Consider the following 18766-nt stretch of genomic DNA (forward strand, 5'->3'; position numbering starts at 1 on the left):
GTCGTTATTATGCATACTGTTATAGCGCTACAAGGAAAAAAAAGTGTATTGGAATAACTGAAAATGAGGTCATTCTGAACATACAAATACCTACTAAACTATAAACACATTACAAACACATTTTCTGTTACCAACAGTAAGCAAACCTTGGTAAGCATTGCAGTAGCGTATGTGTTGCCAATGTATGTGTGCGCCATAGTATCTATGCGTCGCCGCACGCACACTCAAACAAAATTTCGACCCGTTTCTCAGTGCGCCAGTAGAGATTTTGTTTGTGTGTGCGTGCGGCGACGCATAGATACTTATGGCGCACACATACAAGTCGCGCGCAGTGCGTTTGTATAAAGATAATATACTTTGCCCTGTTTATACTACGAAGTGGTTCTGGTTTAGTAGATTACGACCTGCCCCGGCTTCGTCACTTCTCCATACAAATGTACTCAACTGTTTCCTCCGTGGTTTTTGAAGCTAGAGCAAGGTTTTTTCAACACAGATTATTAATATCTGTGTCGGACTGTTTTGCTTTTTTTTTGTTTTTTAAGGCGCTAGATCACTTCAAATATTCGCAAAAACGAGAGTTGGGCGTAATCGATTCCTTTGGTAATCTAAATTACTGTAATCAGTCCCGCTGATTACTCGCGTAATCGATTCCTTTGGAATTGAATATATCTAACTACAAGTGTAAGCGTGATTCCTCGCCTCCTCGGTAATCAATTACTTGAGTAATCAGATTTTCGGTTTGTTCTTACCGCATCTCCGGTAACAGTGGTTTGAAAACTTACAATTGAAAACGTCATAACGCTTTTATTTGATGGAGAACGGTTCTAACATAAATTCATAATATATTATATTATGGTCGGTTGACGATTCCAAAGGGCCCCATTTGACTCGAAAAATAGATGTGACGTAGCTAGTAGCTACCATATCACTGCCGTGTTTTGGCAACGGAGTATGGAAGGCACGTCATTGGTTACATTGTCAAGTCAAATTTGGCCCCAATACAACCATATTATGTAGTCTAGCATCTCGCTAATAAATTTAGTTGTTTAGTATATAATATATAATTTACTATTATAGTAATGGCAGCTCTTGGACTGATGCGATCGCGCCTCGAGTCTAACTTGGCTATACTTGTACCGAAATTCACTTAATTCCATTTAATTTCCTTCTTACACTTTGATTTATATTTTTCCTGAGTTTGATAGATAAAATTTAATTTCAGATTGATTTACGTTTGAAAACATTGATGTACACGTACAAATTAAGTTATGGACCTCGAAACAAGTACATTTTGTGGTCCCGGGTTTCTAATCGCCAAGTTAGAAATAATTAACATAGAAATTAACTTGTTGACTTGTTATCTGAGTGTATAATTGTATATTTTGTAGCATAGTAAGTTGTACGTAAAATATTGATGTAATTAATAATTCTATCGTCTGTTATTTAATAAAAACAATATCAATAATCACTGGAAACAGTGTTCAACAGCAGTTATTGTACATATTACGAAAGATGTGATTATTATGCAGTCAGTATCGAATATATTCATTGCACTTGTAAACAAACTCTTACTCCATAAACAACAGAGTAACTAAATTGTCGTCAACCGCAAAGATGATTTTGAATCTACGTGGCATTGAAATAGAACCTAAAGAGCCCAAACTTTGAATTATTCGACTGATTTTTCGCACACCTTACTTGATTCAAATAACTGACAAGGACGCAGATATACGTTAGACACGGTAGACCTGCATCTCACTTTCTTACTCTACGTATTGCTGCGTCCCTGTCGTCAGATACAAAATTAAATAAGGTGCATGTGTGAAGAGCTTTAGATGATATTCAATGCTGTATATAAGTTTTTGGAAGGACCATTTTGTAATGTCGGCATAAACGGAAAAGTTGAGATGTAGTGTAGGTACCCACGGTACGCAAGTATGCCCGCCATGGTAAAACGGTGCCATTTCGTGGTCGGCCGCGGCCGACAGTTCCTCCAGTGCAAATTGTAAGGCGTACCGAGTTCGAGGGTACCGTACGCGAATGGAAATGGAAATAAATGAAAATAAAAAGATATTGTACGATTTTCCTTGTTTTCTTCTCCTTTGCCTGTTACCTTATCTAGAAATTTTAAATTGCTAAATTCTAGCTTTATAACATTTTCAATATGTTGCTAAACAGATCCAGATCAGATCTGCTCCTAAATCAGCGATGTCAGCATATTCTGCAAAAACTATTTAGGATTAATTCACAATAAACATAATTTTAACCTTTTGAACGCTTTTCCTCAAGCGTCAAGACGTGGCCTACACGCCAATATCTCGACTAGTAAATAACGAATATAAACCTTATCTGTCAGCAGGACAATTGCTTTGACAGCGTCCGCCATGACTTTAGTTGGAAACTTTAGTGGTCGCTGGCGTGGCAGGCACGACAGCACACGACCTATTTAGTGGCTCTTGGCGTCCAAAAGGTTAAGTAATAGTTATCTATGCCTATTCTATATATTCGTAAACCTAGAAACACTAATCGTCGTTTTCTACGAGTTTCAACTTCGTTGCTAAAGCGAGGTTTAGACTAGCAAGAACTTGCATGCAATTTACGTTACATTGCTGACTACTAAGGTTAACTGCATTCAAAATGTTTATCAGATATCGCAATGTAATGAGAATTGCATGCAAGTTCTTGCTAGTCTAAACCTCGCTTAAGGAGACGCGTCTACTACACTACAAAACAATAGTTTTAATGAAAGTGAAACATGGGTATTTCGAACACATACAGAAAGACAGGTGTTTGTATGTAATCATTAAGCGTTACATTGAAAAACCTATTGTCGGAGTGGTACCTACTTGAACTCTTATCGTTAGCTACACATCAATACCCAATAACTAGAACTATCAATTCGTAGTAGACGTTAGAGCTTGACACAATTAACTCAGTGTGTGATAGTGTGCAACACATTGTTACTGGCACTGTTATATCTATGGGGACGGAGAGCTCGCTTAGTCCAATTTACGGCGGCTTCACATCGTTGTTGGCTCTGGGCTTGAGTTGCGCTCTCTCGAGCCGCTTCTTGAGCACACGCACGCGATGTAGTAGCCGCGTGCGCCGCCAGCTCCAGCCCGCGAGTCGCTGCCACAACACAGATCAATCACTTATGGCCTGTGCACACCGGATGCGTGCACGCGTGCGCGTTGTAAATTGTAATATACAGAGACGGTACACGACGGTTACGTGACGTGTGCGTGCAAGTGACGCGTCTACGCACACGCAACCGGTGTGCTCTGGCCTTTTACACTAGTAAAACATGAAAGGGTCTTAAGGGTCACGGTCACCAAACAAAAACGTAGTATGAGAAAGGCTAGTATCATAGCATTCATAGCTAACAAATTGAGAATTAACGTAGCTAGTAGCTTTATAGGTAGCAGCCCAGACATCAAAACTTGCCAGGACAAATGCAATTTTGATTTGTCAAAATAAAGATTCAAATTATAATGGAACGGGAGAGCTTTTTAGGTATATGTCTGGATGGCTAGACGATATGTACCTACCCAGAGTATAATCAAGTAGGTTGGTTTATTCTGTACATCGAAGGGAACATCTATCCAACAAAGTTGTTTCTCAAAATCACGTCATATTATAATTTTGAAACAAAGCATTATCAACTCTGTTTCTTACACTTATAGTTAAAATTTCACTAGGAAATTTTGGATATTTTGTTTTATGGCCAGCCTTAAAGGGGCCCACTGACTATCAGTTCGCCGGACGATATCGGCCTGTCAGTTGTTCGGAACTGTCAAATATTTGTTCTAACTGACAGGCTGATATCGTCCGGCGGACTGATAGTCAGTGGCCCCCTTAAGAGGATACCAAATAGTCCTAATTGAACATACTCGTAGAGGCGATCCTCTCTGAATCTAAATAGATTTTATATTTTATTGTGTAGATGTACTGAGATTGCAGTCATTATATGTGACGTTTCCAACCAAAAGGTACCACATTGTCGCTTGTCGATAAGGTTGATTTCGAATTGAAGCTATATGGAAATAGCGCCTTATTGACAACCGACAATTTATACCTACCCTTTTGGTTGAAAATGGCACATATTTCTTTAGTTTACGGAGTGTCGGTTCAAATGAGGCAGCAATGGTTTACGCGTTACGCGTGTGTTCTGTTCTTCAGATGTTTAAAGGGCAAATACAAACAACAATTCAACAGTGCATGTATTTATTCATGCGTTATCGAATAAGTTAACAACCAACAATATTTCTCATTCAAATATCTAACGTTTTCTAACATCTACTTACACAAAGCACTGAAGTCATACATAGTACATGCCTCAAACCAGGGAATGAATATCCTAAAAGTCAATTAAATAAAATTGTAGTAAAAATTGCGGAAACGCTAATTTGCTTGAAGTTATGTTACAAACCAACAAAAGACACAAGAAAAATTGTAACACCATTTTGTAAATGTGTATTAAGTATGATTAATTTAATTTAATTTTACTGTGTGATCAAATGTACTCGTTAAAATACAATAGTGATTGCTCCTCTACTTGTACTAAAGAAAACGACGTATATATACGCGTAAATACGTAACAATTTAGTTAATTTATTACTACAACATTGTGATGATAATACAAATGTAAAAGCAATGACGACACGTTAACCTCACTACAGATTTGCAAGTTGCGTAAGTTTCCAAACAGTTGGAATAAACCAGGAAAAAATACAGGAATCAAAAGAACTTTTTTTATATACTACGTCAGTGGCAAACAAGCATACGGCCCGCCTGATCGTAAGCAGTCTCTGTAGCCTGCAACTCCAGAGGTGTTACATGCGCGTTGCCTCTGGTGGGGGTGGAGATGGAAGTTTCCGAAATGATTCCATATGGAAATTTCGCAATTTTTCATTTCACTTTAGATGTATTCATTTATTCCGTTAAAGATACAAGAAGTATGAGAATATGCATTTAAAAATATTAAAAAATATAGACACTAAACGTGAAACATAATGTCAACGGTATAATAAAATGTCAGTTAAATAATTGAGGCCTGTACCATAACACAGCACTATAACTATTATAAATGCATTGTTAGATATGTCACCATTAAAATATTTTTGAGCCAAGCAAGACACAGCTTTAAACAAAACAAAGTAATTAAAATATAGTGTAATGACAGATGAGTAAGTCATCTCCATTAAAACCAGTCTATCAATATTAAATTTTGAATGAATACACGATAATTTCGAATAAAACAAATGATTATAGGAACTAAAGTGACTTAACTTCCGCTGCCTGCCCATTTGACTTGAACATAAATATCCATTTTAATAATCATCACACATCATATATCCCTTTATCTCAATTATTGCTTTGCAAAATCGTTGACGAAAGCTCTAATAGCTCAAAAAGTCAAAAACTTAAGAAGTGTGCCTTTGGTCTATGTAGAAATAATAAGAAAGTTCGTAAATACAAAGCATACAAAGGTCTTCTTTGCCCTCGAGTTGCCAGCCTCTTTTCTTACCAGTTAGGCATTTTACCCCCTTTTTGCCACACAGCCACCTCGCACGCCCTGATTAAGCGATTACTTTGACATCCGCGGTTATCACTACCTCCGATGTGTGAGCGAGACTGCTATGTATTTACTTGCGGACCCGTATCTAATGTCAAGACTGTCATAGACGAAAAGCACTTCAAGCACTTGTTAAGTCTTCAACTTATGCTTAGGCAAGCCAGCTTTATCAGTAATAAGCTTTTGGCAAAAAAAAAATTTTTTGGAACAAGCTTTTATCGCTGACTTTTCATTCCACAGGCAAATAATACTCTGACAATTAGATTGCGTTGTTTTATCACAAAGTTCCTATGGCGACCTCCTGTCTCCATCATCAGATTAGCTCGATGGTACCATAATATCGCATTGTCACCCGACTTACATATGTATGCAAATTTTCGGCTTCATTGGAAACCGGGAAGTGGGTCAAATTTAACTTGCAAGATTTTATTACAGACCGACACAGAAAATGGGACAGGTGAAACTGAATAAAAGCTTGTAAAAAGAGGCGGTAAATTTGATAACTTATACTAATTTAGAATCGCGCCTTTGTTTACTGATAAAGTCGAGTTGCCATTATACTAATACATATATACTAGTTGAGTAAATGCAGCAGGAGGCGGCAAGAGCGGGTGCTAGGGCTGCGCCGGCGCCGCTAGCGCTCCCACGCGCGTCAGTTGTCGTCTTCGTCATTCTCAAACATCTCGTTGTAGTCTTGGGAGTGTTCGAAATCTTTCAGATCCTGAACAAAAACAGCTGATATAGCCCTCGTGTTAGATAAGTGAGAATGAATAAGAATACAACTCGGTTGGGTACATTTTTAAGCAAGCGACCAATGTGAGGAGTAATATTCATGCGAACACACTATTAAAAGCAAAGAAAATATAATTTCTAGCAAAGCTTTACAACAACTACGAAACATTTTGTTAGTATTGGATAAAAAGTAAATTAATAAAGAGCATTAGCCCCTGTTATCTATTTTGTTTGAATTTTAGCTTTTTGCCTTTATACGCAGTGAAACAAGCACGCAATACGCGCAATGACAGTATTCATACTGTCACACTCCCGATATGCAAATCAAGCACTAGCTTAGGGCTTAGAAATAAATCAAGATTAGATCGAATGAAAAACCCACTTCCTGTGGTCTAAAATGTTTTAGACTCCAAGTTGTATTACTAATTTACGAGGTTGGATCAAAAAGTACCCATGTTAGAAATGCAGACGCATAATTTTTTTCTTCTTTATTAAATTTTTTAATATTATCTTGTTCTAGGTTCTTATACTTTTCCCAATGTTTCGGCCACTTTTTTAACCCCGCAAAAAAACTTTGTCAAACTCCAAAATATGCTTCTCGTTTGACCTGAATTTCTTTCCCCAACCCATTATTTTATAGTGGGGAACAGAAAACAGTCATAGGGAGCCAGATTCAGTGAGTAAGGTAGGTGTGGCAGCAATTCGTATCATAGCTGGTTTAATTTGGCAGAGACAATTCCGGAAGAATGTGGTGATGCGTAGTTGTGCTGGCGAAACAACATTTTCTTCTTTGCCAAATAGGGCCGCGTCTCCTTTTTTTTTATCGAAACGGTCCATAATTCACTGTAGTACTGGCCAATGATAGTTTTTCCTTTTTGTAAAAAGTTCATTAGGATTGTTATCTTGGAATCCTAAAAAATCGTGGCCATAGCTTTTCCGGCTGATAGGACTGTTTCTGCCTTCTTCAGGGCAGATTTGTCAGAAAACATCCATTGTTTGGACTGCCGTTTCATCTTAGGTGTATAATAATAGATCCAGGTTTCATCAACGGTAACGATACGACGCAAAAACTGGAAAATTTCGCTCAAACAAGGCTAAACACTCCTTCGACATTGACAGCGTAACTGCTTATTTTCTTCCGTGAGCAATTGCGGCAGCCATCAGTTCGACACTATTTTTATATATAATTTGTCGTGTATTATATTAATTGTTATTCCGTACGACATCCCTACAGCCTCTGCTAATTCGCGCACTTTGTTACGTCGATCGATGAGCATCATGTTTTTGGGCTTTTCTACGACTTCTTTGGTAATCACGTCTGCCGGGCGTCCTGGGCAGTCCTCATCAAAAAAAGATGTACAAGCTCGTTTAAATTAATTATACCAATATGAAATATCTCATTGGTCATAGATGGCGAAAGACCTCCATAGGCAATACTACACGACAGTAATGTCAACTTTCCTAAGTAAAGCCATCTGTCATCAAACGGGTACTATTTGATCCACCCTCGTACATCTCTCTGGTATCGGTAAGCAAATAGCTTGTATAAATGACCAACCTGGAACATGCCATTGGCCACGGCGTAGCCCGTCATGGCGATGGCGGCGAACAGCGCCGCGAGCAGCTTGTTCCGCGTCTGATGCGGGAAGTTGGCCGCCTCGCGGTCGGACTGCGTGCCCGTTGACTGCTGCTTTGCGTTCTGTTTGTGGTATTCTGAAAATTATATTGAATGTTTTTTTTTTTATACCACGTCGGTGGCAATCAAGCATACGGCCCGCCTGATGGTAAGCAGTTACCGTAGCCTATGGACGCTTGCAACACCGGAGATATTACACGCGCGTTGCCGACCCTAACACTCCTCTCCCTCGTTGAGCTTTGGCAACCTTACTCTCTATATGTCTGATGTCTATTGTCATTTTTAATGACAAAACCTATGGCTATGTCAGAAAGTACAAGTATGTATGACTTGACTAAAATTTTGAACAAATTTGTTTTTATAATTAACTTCTATGCAGCAGGAAAAATAAAGCAATGCTGGCTAAAGCGGAATCATATGCTAAAGAGATAGCTATTTATGCAACAAGTGCGGAAATCATCTTTACGCACGTGTATCATACAATGTTTTACTATGCATTGTGCGAGTAAATAAAAAAACATATCATGGCAAATAAGTTTAATTTGTTCCGCACTTGTATCGTAAATAACTATTACGATACAAATGCGGAAAAGAGGAAATTCGAAACGAGTGGCGATAAATTAAAACACGACCGCAGGGAGTGTTTTAAATCGACACGAGTTGCGAATTACCTTTTCGCACGTGTATCGTACAACGTTTTACAGTACATATGGCCCTTTAAACTTTCGACATATGCACAAAAAGTGCTCTTTACGCACTAGTGCGAGAAAGTAGCACCATATGTACTGTAAAAGACTTTTAGACAGTATTTCCTTGTCCTTTGTTTCAACCTTTGTTTGAACCTATAATTGGCTTTTTGTTATTTACTTATATAACTATTGTATAATTGATAGCTGTTGGTTCTCCGAAAAATAAATAAATAAATCAATCAAATTAATAAAAACCATTTAAATTGCATGTGATAAATTTACCCATTGGCTTATAACCTCAAATTAAACCTTGCCAAGACAAATGAAATTCAAAATACAATGGAATGAAAGACCTTTTTATAGGCCCCTGGGTTGCTAGAGGACGGAACTTGGATAGAGCATCACTGATATAAGCAAACTATGCAACAGTGGCGACTTTTCTCTAGACGAGTCTAGCCTATCCAATTTCTTTTATATCCTACTTTTAAAACACTTACCATCAGTAACCTGTCTGAAGTTCTTCTGATTAATCCTCGCAACAAACCTAGTGAGGTTCGCAATGCCTTTAACATGGTTAGCCAGCGTTGCATTTGGGAAGGGAGCCTTGACTAGAGGAGCCAGGTATGCAAACACAGTGGCATCAAATGAGGATGGCCGGTTACCAAAGAAGTATTCACTCTCTCCGAGCCTGTCTGACAGGGTTTTAAGGCACTTTTCTGCTTCACCATATATCTAAAAATTTTAAGTGAAATTTAAAAGTGACCATTGCCTGTAGATAATGGTAATAGCTGTTTTTTAATAACATCTTAGGCAAATATCAGCTATTTTAAGCTGCCTGTGCATTCATATATAATATAATATAATATAATATAATAATATAAATTATCTTATTTTCTAGTTAAATGTAATACATTTCTAACATTTTTTTTCTAATGGCAGAACCTTGTTGTAAGGTCCATTTTTACCAGATTTTCTGTTACAACATTTAAAAGGTCAAATGTAGATTTTATAAACAAACTTACTGTTTTTTCTATTTCTCTAAGGTCTGTGTGCTCTCCATATAGTGCATCAACCATCTCTTTAGCTGCTGTTTGGTATCTGGAGGGATAGTAGAAGTTGAAGGGAATTCTCAAAGCCTTAGCATATGTGGGCCGAGTCAAATCTGCATAGTTCTTCTCATCCACCCACCACGCAAACTGGTATGCAGGATAAAGTTTCTCGGTCAGGTACTGGGTAAAGGCACTGGCTTCGGCTGCCTGCTTCGTGTTTAAGTGGACATCTGTGCTGTAATGCTGATAAAATATTGATCAATAAAAATGACTACTTATCAACTATTTTAAGTTCAGTTCAAAAACTATGGTTATTAATATCTCTTTATTAAAATAACAACTTCACTTACCAAGGTTTTTAAATGATCAACAACTTCTTCAAAATTAGTAAGGACGGTGCGTCCATCGCGCATGACTGGTAGCCTGCCTTTGGGTGTGAAAAATGGATTGTTTGATTCCCGCACTTTTACTGGCACTCCGATAAATTTCATATAGGTCTGTGGATGAAGAAAAATAAAATTATTACCCATACACCGGCCTTTGCGAGACGGAGGTTATATTATAATATTTGTGAAGAACACTTACTAAAACTTTAAGACATTCTGAATCAATCGAAGCCAGACCCCATTCTCCTCTCCATATATCCAATTCTATACTTGCCATTATTTTTTGTAAATAATCTATTCAAAAACTATTTTTTGGAAATTTTGCTAACATTCAATAAACTTTTTTTTGTACTGCCATAGAGTTTGCGATTACATATAGACTATTGATATATTCATAGACCTAGCATTACATAGACCAGCTATACGCGTGCGCCCGTAAGGGATAGACATAGATGACGTCATAAACGTGGGGATACCATGTTGGTAAAAATTACCCCAATATTTGATATCACGTTGGGGCGATTACCCTGGAGGCAAAGTTAGCTTGTTTGACGGTATTAAAAAATTGTTAAATAAAATGTCAATGGGCCGTTCTTTTTAGGCGTATAAAGAATGAAATACCTCCTATAATGCGCGCAGGTGGTACAAAACTAAACATGTTTAGTAAATAAAACGTAAACTAAAATGTATTATGGGTTTTAATTTAAAGAAATCACAAATCGCAATCACACCAATTAATGTACACCACATTTAATCTTCACAACATTTGTTTATTTATTTTTTGGAATTAGAAGTACGAAAAAACTTCGAGGTCAAAATTACCCATAAAATTATGATATTTTCATCTGGTATCCCTAACATGATTGTTATGCAGCTAAATTAAGAAGAAGTTTAAAAATGGCTGACCTCAGACTCCTACCTACCTACGTAATTTGGGCGGATAATTTTACAAATAATGTTTTGTTAATTTGCGTAAATAATTGTGATATTTTTATTGAAATCGTTTGATTCCACATTGCTTTGAGTGTAACGTAATTTTACGATGTTATTCTCACATATTGCGTTAAGAGGAAGGTGTAAAATACCGTACTTACGTGTGAAAGGTTATGTTCTCATATTTTTGCTCAGAGCGGTTATTACAGCCGATTACAGAACAATTCACCAGTATTTTATCAAAGTTCAAGCATTCAAAACGCTAACCATCACTATATTTCATAAGAGAAAGCACAATTTCATACAAAACAACGATAATTAAACAAGCAACGAACAAACATGACATGTCACGTACTTATTTGTTTGCCACAACCTCGGTTGTGGCAGCGGTGGAAAAGTGAAACTATGACAAGGACAAACAATAACAGCGCTTTCTCTGCTACTCCTACTGAAAGATACATAAGACTATCCCGTTCGGTCATTTTCCCCCACTCCTCATGACCGATCCAGTTATACTAGATTCATGGATATATTTGATATGTCATAGTTTGTCATAGACAATATAATTTATTCTTAAGGCTTAACACACCATCGCACCGCACCGCGACCTTGGAGCAGTTGTAGGAATAGGTAGCTGGCGGGGGCTTCCACACTATCGCACCGAACCGTCAAAACAGTGCGATCCCTTACCTCAGAATAATGACTAAAGCAAAGAAGCCGGGCAAAAATAAAAGCTTGGTAAAAGATATCGTATTCACAACACGTTATTACTTTTTGTCTATGAGTGAGTGAGACAACAATCCGCAAGTTCTTTCGTTTTTTTCAGTATTGTCATAAGATGAACTGAGGGAAATGTCAAATGGTCCTATGTGGTTCTATAATATAATCCAGCCAAATAAAATATATGTTCGTTATTTCACAGGTAGGTGTCAACTGTAACAACTTGACATAGTCGTATTATTTTAGTTGAAATATTTCGGGATGTTTCAGCGGTCATCTTGGTTTATTTTAATTATTTTGTTGCTATTCCTGAAAGATTGTTGGAAAACGTGCTGAGTTTTTATTTGTAATGGTTTGAAGTTCCCTTTGTGATAATGTCTTGTGTGATCGAGGGCTGTAAATCGCATACAGGAAGAAAAGAAAATACGCATGAACCGATAACCTTTAATCGGTGAGTTTTGTTCAATTTTGAAGAAATTAATTTATAGGACCTGACCCTAAACATAGAAATCGATATGTTGTTTATGTAATTATTACTTGCATTCAAGTCTATATAGATTTTTGCATATATTTTCGAACTTTTCTGCTAAGTATGAAAGGTTATATTTTTGGCATAGTGATGTATCGACCTCAGATCAATAACCTATCGACATTTACAGCTTTCTTATAGTTTGGCCCAGGACTGTCTCATTTTAATTGATGAGTACAGTCAAGGGCATAAATATATATACATTCCCAGTCTCAAAAATATGTGTACGCTCAGACAATAAAATCGTGTTCACATATTTTTAAGCCATTTGTCTGGATCGATATTTTTGCCTTCGACTGTACCTATAGTTTTCTTTGTTCTTACTTACTGACAGATTGTGTTTGCCAGACTATAGTTTAATACTAAAAACCGGTCAAGTGCGGGTCGGACGCGCGCACCAAGGGGACCGTACTTTTTAGTATTTGTTGTTATAGCGGCAACAGAAATACATCATCTGTCACGGTTCATGAAATACAGCCTGGTGACAGACAGACGGACAGCGAAGTATTAGTAATAGGGTCCCGTTTTTACCCTTTGGGTATGGAACCCTAACAAAAAAGACATTAATGATCATTGATGAATGTTCCTTTTATTAATATTGTTGGTCACAAAACTCAACTTTTTATTTCAGATTTCCAAAGGACGAGGAATAGGGGATATTACTGCAATGTTCTGCCACCAGAGTGCAGCACTAGCTTTTTTAGTGCACCGTAGAGTAACTTATTTATACTGTACCTTTAACAGGTTTTTGACAAGTTTTCAGGGGACCTACCGGAAAACTCGAATCCGAAATTTCGTTATCTAGCTGCCTCTTTATCGCTCGGATACGCAAGAGTGACAGAGATGTTAGATAACGAAAGTTCGATTTTCTTGTTTCGCGATAGACCCTCAGATTGTGATAGTGGCGCCACCTACGCCGAGTTTCGCGTAATATTCCCTATTATTAAATAAAAAAAATATATTACACGAACGCTTTTTCTTTTTCATTTCCTATTTGGTACAGTCAGCTGCAGAGAAAAGGTACCCCACGTCCATACTAATTTACAGAACTTTGTATGCAGGGGGGGTGCCTTTTCTCTGCAGCTGACTGTACATGACTAGAAACTATACTTAGTCTTTTAGCATTAGAAAAAACGGTAAACCATTTCCACGTGTCTTTTTATTGACAAGTTTTTTTATAAATATAGCAATATTTTACTTATGAAAGCAAAAGTATGTAAATTATCGTATATTATATTTGTTGTGACTTATTTTCAAAGTGTTTTTCGATAAAACGACACGTTAAGATCGCTCGCTTCTTTCTAATGATAAAAAAACGAGAGGTATAGTTAGACGGTTCTGAGTGGTAGACTGCAAATGAGATAAAAGCTATATTAGGTACATGCATTAATCTTCATATCAGGCGGCTCTTTGATTCCAGGGATTGCATAATTTTTATACTTTTTAATGATTTTTAGAATATGAAAATTATAAAAAGTATAAAAGTTATGCAATCCTTGTATTCCACGCATTTCATTTCAACGAGCCGCCTGCTACAGATTTCTTGAAATTGCCGCGTTTTTTCAGGTTCAACTTTCATTAGCCAGACTATCAATTTGCCAATTTCGTGATTATTCTTTTACACGGCACATAAACTTATGCATAATTTATCGATATAAAAAGTCGACACAGTTACATCCCTAGCAAATTATCAAACTTATGACACCGTACGTAAATGAGAAATAACAAGCATATATGCATCTCTTTTCGGCACATTATCTAATTCGTAAGGAAGTAAAGTACGGGTATACATATTTGCGAAGCATTTTTGCCTTACTTCTATGCTTTAGTCATTATTCTGAGTCCCTTACAGACTGCCGCACACGTTCGTCAGTGTTGCCAAGTGTCCCATATTTCCATGTCTTTCATAGACAAACATGGAAATATGGGACCAAAGAGTAAAGTAAGTATAGTTGGTCAAACCAATTTGTCAGTAAGTAACAACCAGTAAAATTATACTCATCCCTTTCTTTAGGGCGCTAGTACTTGTGTAAGACAAAGATAGTATGATTCTCTCTGTGAGTGAGTATTATATTCTTTGGAGTGTAATAAGCTCACCAAATCCACAACTTAATCCGATGGTGTATAGGTTACTTAATCAGAGAGCCACAGACTAATAAGAGATACTACGTCAGAGAGCGAATGAAAAACGAACGAATCAGCTGTCAATGTCAATAAAATGTTGTCTATGGTTGTTATTGAAATTGAAATGATTACGTGCTATTCTTGTGTTTGAGTTATTTTTCTATTTTCAGTCGATATTGTGAGATATTTAAATTTATAGAGCAGTTTGACTCATTTGTTAAAGTGTCCTAATTTCAATATCGTGTCTGTTTATTTGAAAACGAAATTACTAATACTTGAAACATGTCTATTCAGTGGACATTTATCGCCGGCTACCTGTATTTCGAAATTGCAATAGTGGCTATAATGATGCTTCCCATCGCCAGTCCGCGACGATGGCAGCAATTCTTCAGATCGCGGCTGTTCGCCATGTTCCGCGAGCATGCGGCATATTACTTCTACATTCTACTCGGCGTACTGAGCTTGTTCCTCATGGATGCGATCCGGGAGATGAGGAAATACTCACATACTGATAACCACTTCCATTTCTCGACCGAAATGAAAGGCAATGTAAAACTTTTCCGAGCTCAACGGAACTTTTACATCACCGGTTTTGCCATTTTCTTGGCATTTGTCATAAGGCGCCTTGTTACTATGATTTTGATACAAGCTGAGCTGTTGGAGAAGTCGGAAAGGATCATTAGAGAAGCTGAAACTGCTAAGGACCTCGCCAAGACTACTGTATTGACACAAGCTCTGCAGTCCGCTGGGGATTCTAACAATGTTGAAAATTTGGAAAGGCTGTTGCTGGATGAACAAACCAGAATCAAAGAGTTGGAGGAGGAAGTAACATCTTTGAAAGAGCAGCTGAATGAAGCTAAATGTAAATTTTTGAAGGAGCAGCTGAATGAAGTAAAATGTAAATTGGCTGAAAGGAAGTCTGAATAAGTGTGATTAAAGAACTTGGAGATTAATGTTAACTTTTAAAGCCTAATTTTAGTATTTGACTAGTGGTTTGTTAGGAAATTATTTTATTTGATTAAAAACCTAGTCAAACTATCTGAGAATGTTACATTTGCAAAGAACAAAAAGATTTTAAGAAATAATAATTGAACATAGTTGCAGACAGTGACATAAATTATAAATAACATTTTATCACCCGCTCCGCAAATAATATACTATCAAATTCTATTCTATGAACATTGGGATGTTTATTTTAAAACTGTAAATACCGAACGATATTCACATTATTAATAGATCATAATTAACTAAGGCCCCGGCAAAATTGTTGCAGGCCTTAGTGTTCTGCTCTCTTGGCTTATTTCTTAAAACTGTTTTCAATAAAAAATCTTTTTAATAACACTGTTGTTTTATTCCAATTCTGAAAAATATTAATCACTGAAACTGAAACGAAAAAATGTATGTTTTTGAAATATTTACAGTAGGCGCTTTGCAATCTGGGTTATAACCGCGAAAATCGAAGTATGCAAATTGTGGGCATTTTTCTCTGTCACTCTAATTACGCCTTCATTGGAGTAAAAGAGAAAGATCCCCACAATTTGCTAATTTCAGTTTTAGCGGTAGCCCCTCTGGCAACAGATTTTTTCCCCCTATGCCGGATTATTGGATTACAGTAATAACATATACTAATCTATGGTTGGAACTGCTGGATTAGTGGATTTGTATGGAAAATGAAAGTAAAAGCACAAAAACGCTTAAGACGCTAACTGCCGGATTACTGGGATTACCGCGAACTACGTTCGACGCTTTGCCTCTCTGTCGCACTTGTAAATTCGCACGTAAGTGTGACGGAGGCAACACGTCGAACGTGGTTCGCGGTAGGCCCTCGGCTAGCTAATTTAAAAAAAGGGTTAAAGTAGAAACCCAGTGAGATGGCAATATCTACTTATATTACTTTCTCATTCTAATAGAATAAAGCATTTAGCCTTGATTTAGTCAGTGAGTAGTAAGTTTTAAGACGATTGAATAGAAAGGTGTGAAACCTCTTAAAATTTCCTATCTTATCTGTGGTATATCAACCCACTGTCAAAACGCCTGACATTGACGTGTTGACATGACATATACTGTAGCAGAAAAGAGTGAAAACTTGGGAAAATCTCTAGAAAATAACTGGGGATACAGACTTCCTGCTTGTGTAGAATACGGCAGTTTTTAAACTAATACTATTTTAAAGCGTTGTCTGAGTGTATCAGTTCACAATACAGTTTGAATTGTGTTTTGTTATTGTTTACTTAAGCAGCTCGCTGCGCGTTGACTTGCAGACGAACGGGACAGCGGACGGCACCGTTATACCTTATTTATGAATGTGGGAATCTTTAATAGAGTCAACCATAAGGTGAGTAAACGTCGTACGTTCGTAATCGAAGTTTTAATCTGCATACTATGTCTTCAAACTTGGATTAAGGTATGAAATACACCTTTGGAGTTTTGATTGATTAGTTACTAAACACCCTGAAACAGTCTTGTATTGTATTATACCCTTTACCTCAAGTGAACTTATATTCTTTGACTATGTTGCCTTCTAAAATATAGCCATTCCAAACATTGGAAGTTGGAATTGGTAGAAAGACAAACCAATGACAAAATCATCCAGAAATCTTTTAAACCAATATTTTCTACAAGCATTATAAACTTACTTTATAAGTCCTGCATGTTATCATAACATGCTTGATTGCCACTGACATGGTATAAAAAAAAAAACATCTGCAACATATTTTTACTTAATTAACTAGTGTTCCAATTTTTATTAACACTCATGAACACACATCACATCACAAATAGAGTGCTAATAATGCTGATATCAATTAATCCTAATATATTTTGCAACTGACTCATACATAGATACTATCAACATGAAATTAAATTTGTTTGCCAGATGGCTAGCTAGGTACTAAATGAATGACAGAGTTTGGATGTAATAAACATTCAAAAAATTGCAAAACTTATAACCTTTAATTAAAGCAAAGAGATGTGTTGTTTAATTTAGTAAATTAAATTAAATTGTGTATAAATGCTGGTTAGTGCTACTAAAGGTGCCTTTTATCTCACTACATTTTATCAGCACACTGAGTGTCAAAGCGGGGTGCCTCATTTTTAAACCTATTACTTTAACAATAAATGTGATAGTGCCACATGTTTTATGTACATATTACAACAGAAATGGTAAGGGGCAATCTTAAATCTTGACCATTAAATGGTTAAATAAAATTTAATGCTTTAAGAAATATATTAAAATTATTTATTGAGTATGAGTAAGTAATAGATATGCAAATTTTAAGAGTGACACCATTTAGTATTAGCTTTCTGCTATGTTATTTTTCCTTTTATTCAGAGCCAGTTGCACACGTCTATCACTGATAAAACAAATACAAAATTTTATTGTATGGGAATGGTCATAGTCAGTGATCGGAATAGGCAGAGTATAAATACCTAAACTTGGTAGAACAAAGTCATAAAGTGGAGACTGCCTTGCGATAACATTTTTTTCCGGAACTAAAGTCCCGGAAACGTACGAAGTAAATAATATTGTTATAAATACGGTAAAAAACAATGCATTCCTCGTTTTTGTTCAATACAAGCAATAGGCGTAAAATAAAATAACCAATTTGTTTCTGCAACTTTCCATATATATTTCTTAAATCTAAATACACACATATTGTCAATTAAATATTAGTTGCGAATATGATCCTGATTGTGACGACATATACTTAGATTTAAGAAATATACATAATCATTATTATTATTTTTTAATGTTATAAGCTTTATTGAAAAGATGATAAATAAAATTTACATTAATTGTATAAAACAATCATTGTACGTCGCGAGACATATTACAGAGAACAATAGTATTTTATACAATCGTGATATAATAGAGAGCTTTTCAGTCGAGTACCGTGTTTAAGCAACGAAGCTTGCTGAGTTGCTTAAGTTAAGGTACGAGATTGAAAAGCTTGATTATATCACTATTGTACACTGTTAGTTCCGGAAAAAAATGTTATCGCAAGGCAGTCTCCACTTTATGACTTTGTTCTACCAAGTTTAGGTATTTATACTCTGCCTATTCCGATCACTGGTCATAGTTCACCGCTGATTGCCATTGATCAGTCTGACAAGACAAGTATAGTTGGTGCAACATGCCATTACTAACTGTTGTGAAACCCAATATGTATTTTATATGGTCCGCAGAACAAAGATTCAGGCGGTATGTACGCCGAGTGGAGCTCGCTGCCGCTCGAGGGCGGCGGGCACGGCGTGCTCGGCGCAGTCGGCGGCGCAGCCGGCGCGGGCCGCGACGTGGTGCTGGCGGTGGTGCGGCAGCTCACCTCGCACGAGCCCAGCCCGCTCACCACCGACGCCGAGGTAACGAGGATCCACAAGGCTGCTTACAACTGGA

The 18766-nt window shown here is 36.9% G+C and overlaps 3 protein-coding genes across 4 annotated transcripts in view; 2 read left to right on the plus strand and 1 right to left on the minus strand.

Annotated features, from left to right (window-relative positions):
- Window positions 1–2994: 2994 nt before the first annotated feature.
- Window positions 2995–10449, minus strand: LOC134748759 (metaxin-1). Of its 2 annotated transcripts, none has more exons than XM_063683535.1 (6): window positions 10267–10449; window positions 10032–10178; window positions 9655–9924; window positions 9130–9364; window positions 7866–8020; window positions 2995–3129 (listed from the first exon to the last, which is right to left on the minus strand). In XM_063683535.1, exons 1-6 carry the CDS (start codon window positions 10342–10344, stop codon window positions 3010–3012), a joined length of 1005 nt encoding a protein of 334 aa, XP_063539605.1. In that variant the 5' UTR covers window positions 10345–10449; the 3' UTR covers window positions 2995–3009. The 2 variants fall into 2 exon arrangements, with proteins under 2 accessions (XP_063539605.1, XP_063539606.1); XM_063683536.1 differs by lacking the exon at window positions 2995–3129 and adding an exon at window positions 4208–6296 and having other exon boundaries at window positions 10267–10448.
- A 4018-nt stretch (window positions 10450–14467) lies between these two features.
- On the plus strand, window positions 14468–15698 carry LOC134749039 (B-cell receptor-associated protein 31-like). The gene has a single exon (XM_063683931.1). It carries the CDS (start codon window positions 14656–14658, stop codon window positions 15298–15300), a length of 645 nt encoding a protein of 214 aa, XP_063540001.1. The 5' UTR covers window positions 14468–14655; the 3' UTR covers window positions 15301–15698.
- A 719-nt stretch (window positions 15699–16417) lies between these two features.
- Window positions 16418–18766, plus strand: part of LOC134749100 (ral GTPase-activating protein subunit beta) — a 52124-nt gene continuing 49775 nt past the window's right edge. The window contains exons 1-2 of the mRNA XM_063684004.1: window positions 16418–16708; window positions 18559–18732. Of these exons, the coding sequence (XP_063540074.1) occupies window positions 16673–16708; window positions 18559–18732 (210 nt within the window). The 5' untranslated portion in view covers window positions 16418–16672. The remainder of the gene's footprint in view (window positions 16709–18558; window positions 18733–18766) is intronic.

The sequence above is a fragment of the Cydia strobilella genome, chromosome 17, assembly GCF_947568885.1.
Source record: "Cydia strobilella chromosome 17, ilCydStro3.1, whole genome shotgun sequence".
Taxonomy (NCBI): Eukaryota; Metazoa; Arthropoda; class Insecta; order Lepidoptera; family Tortricidae; genus Cydia; species Cydia strobilella.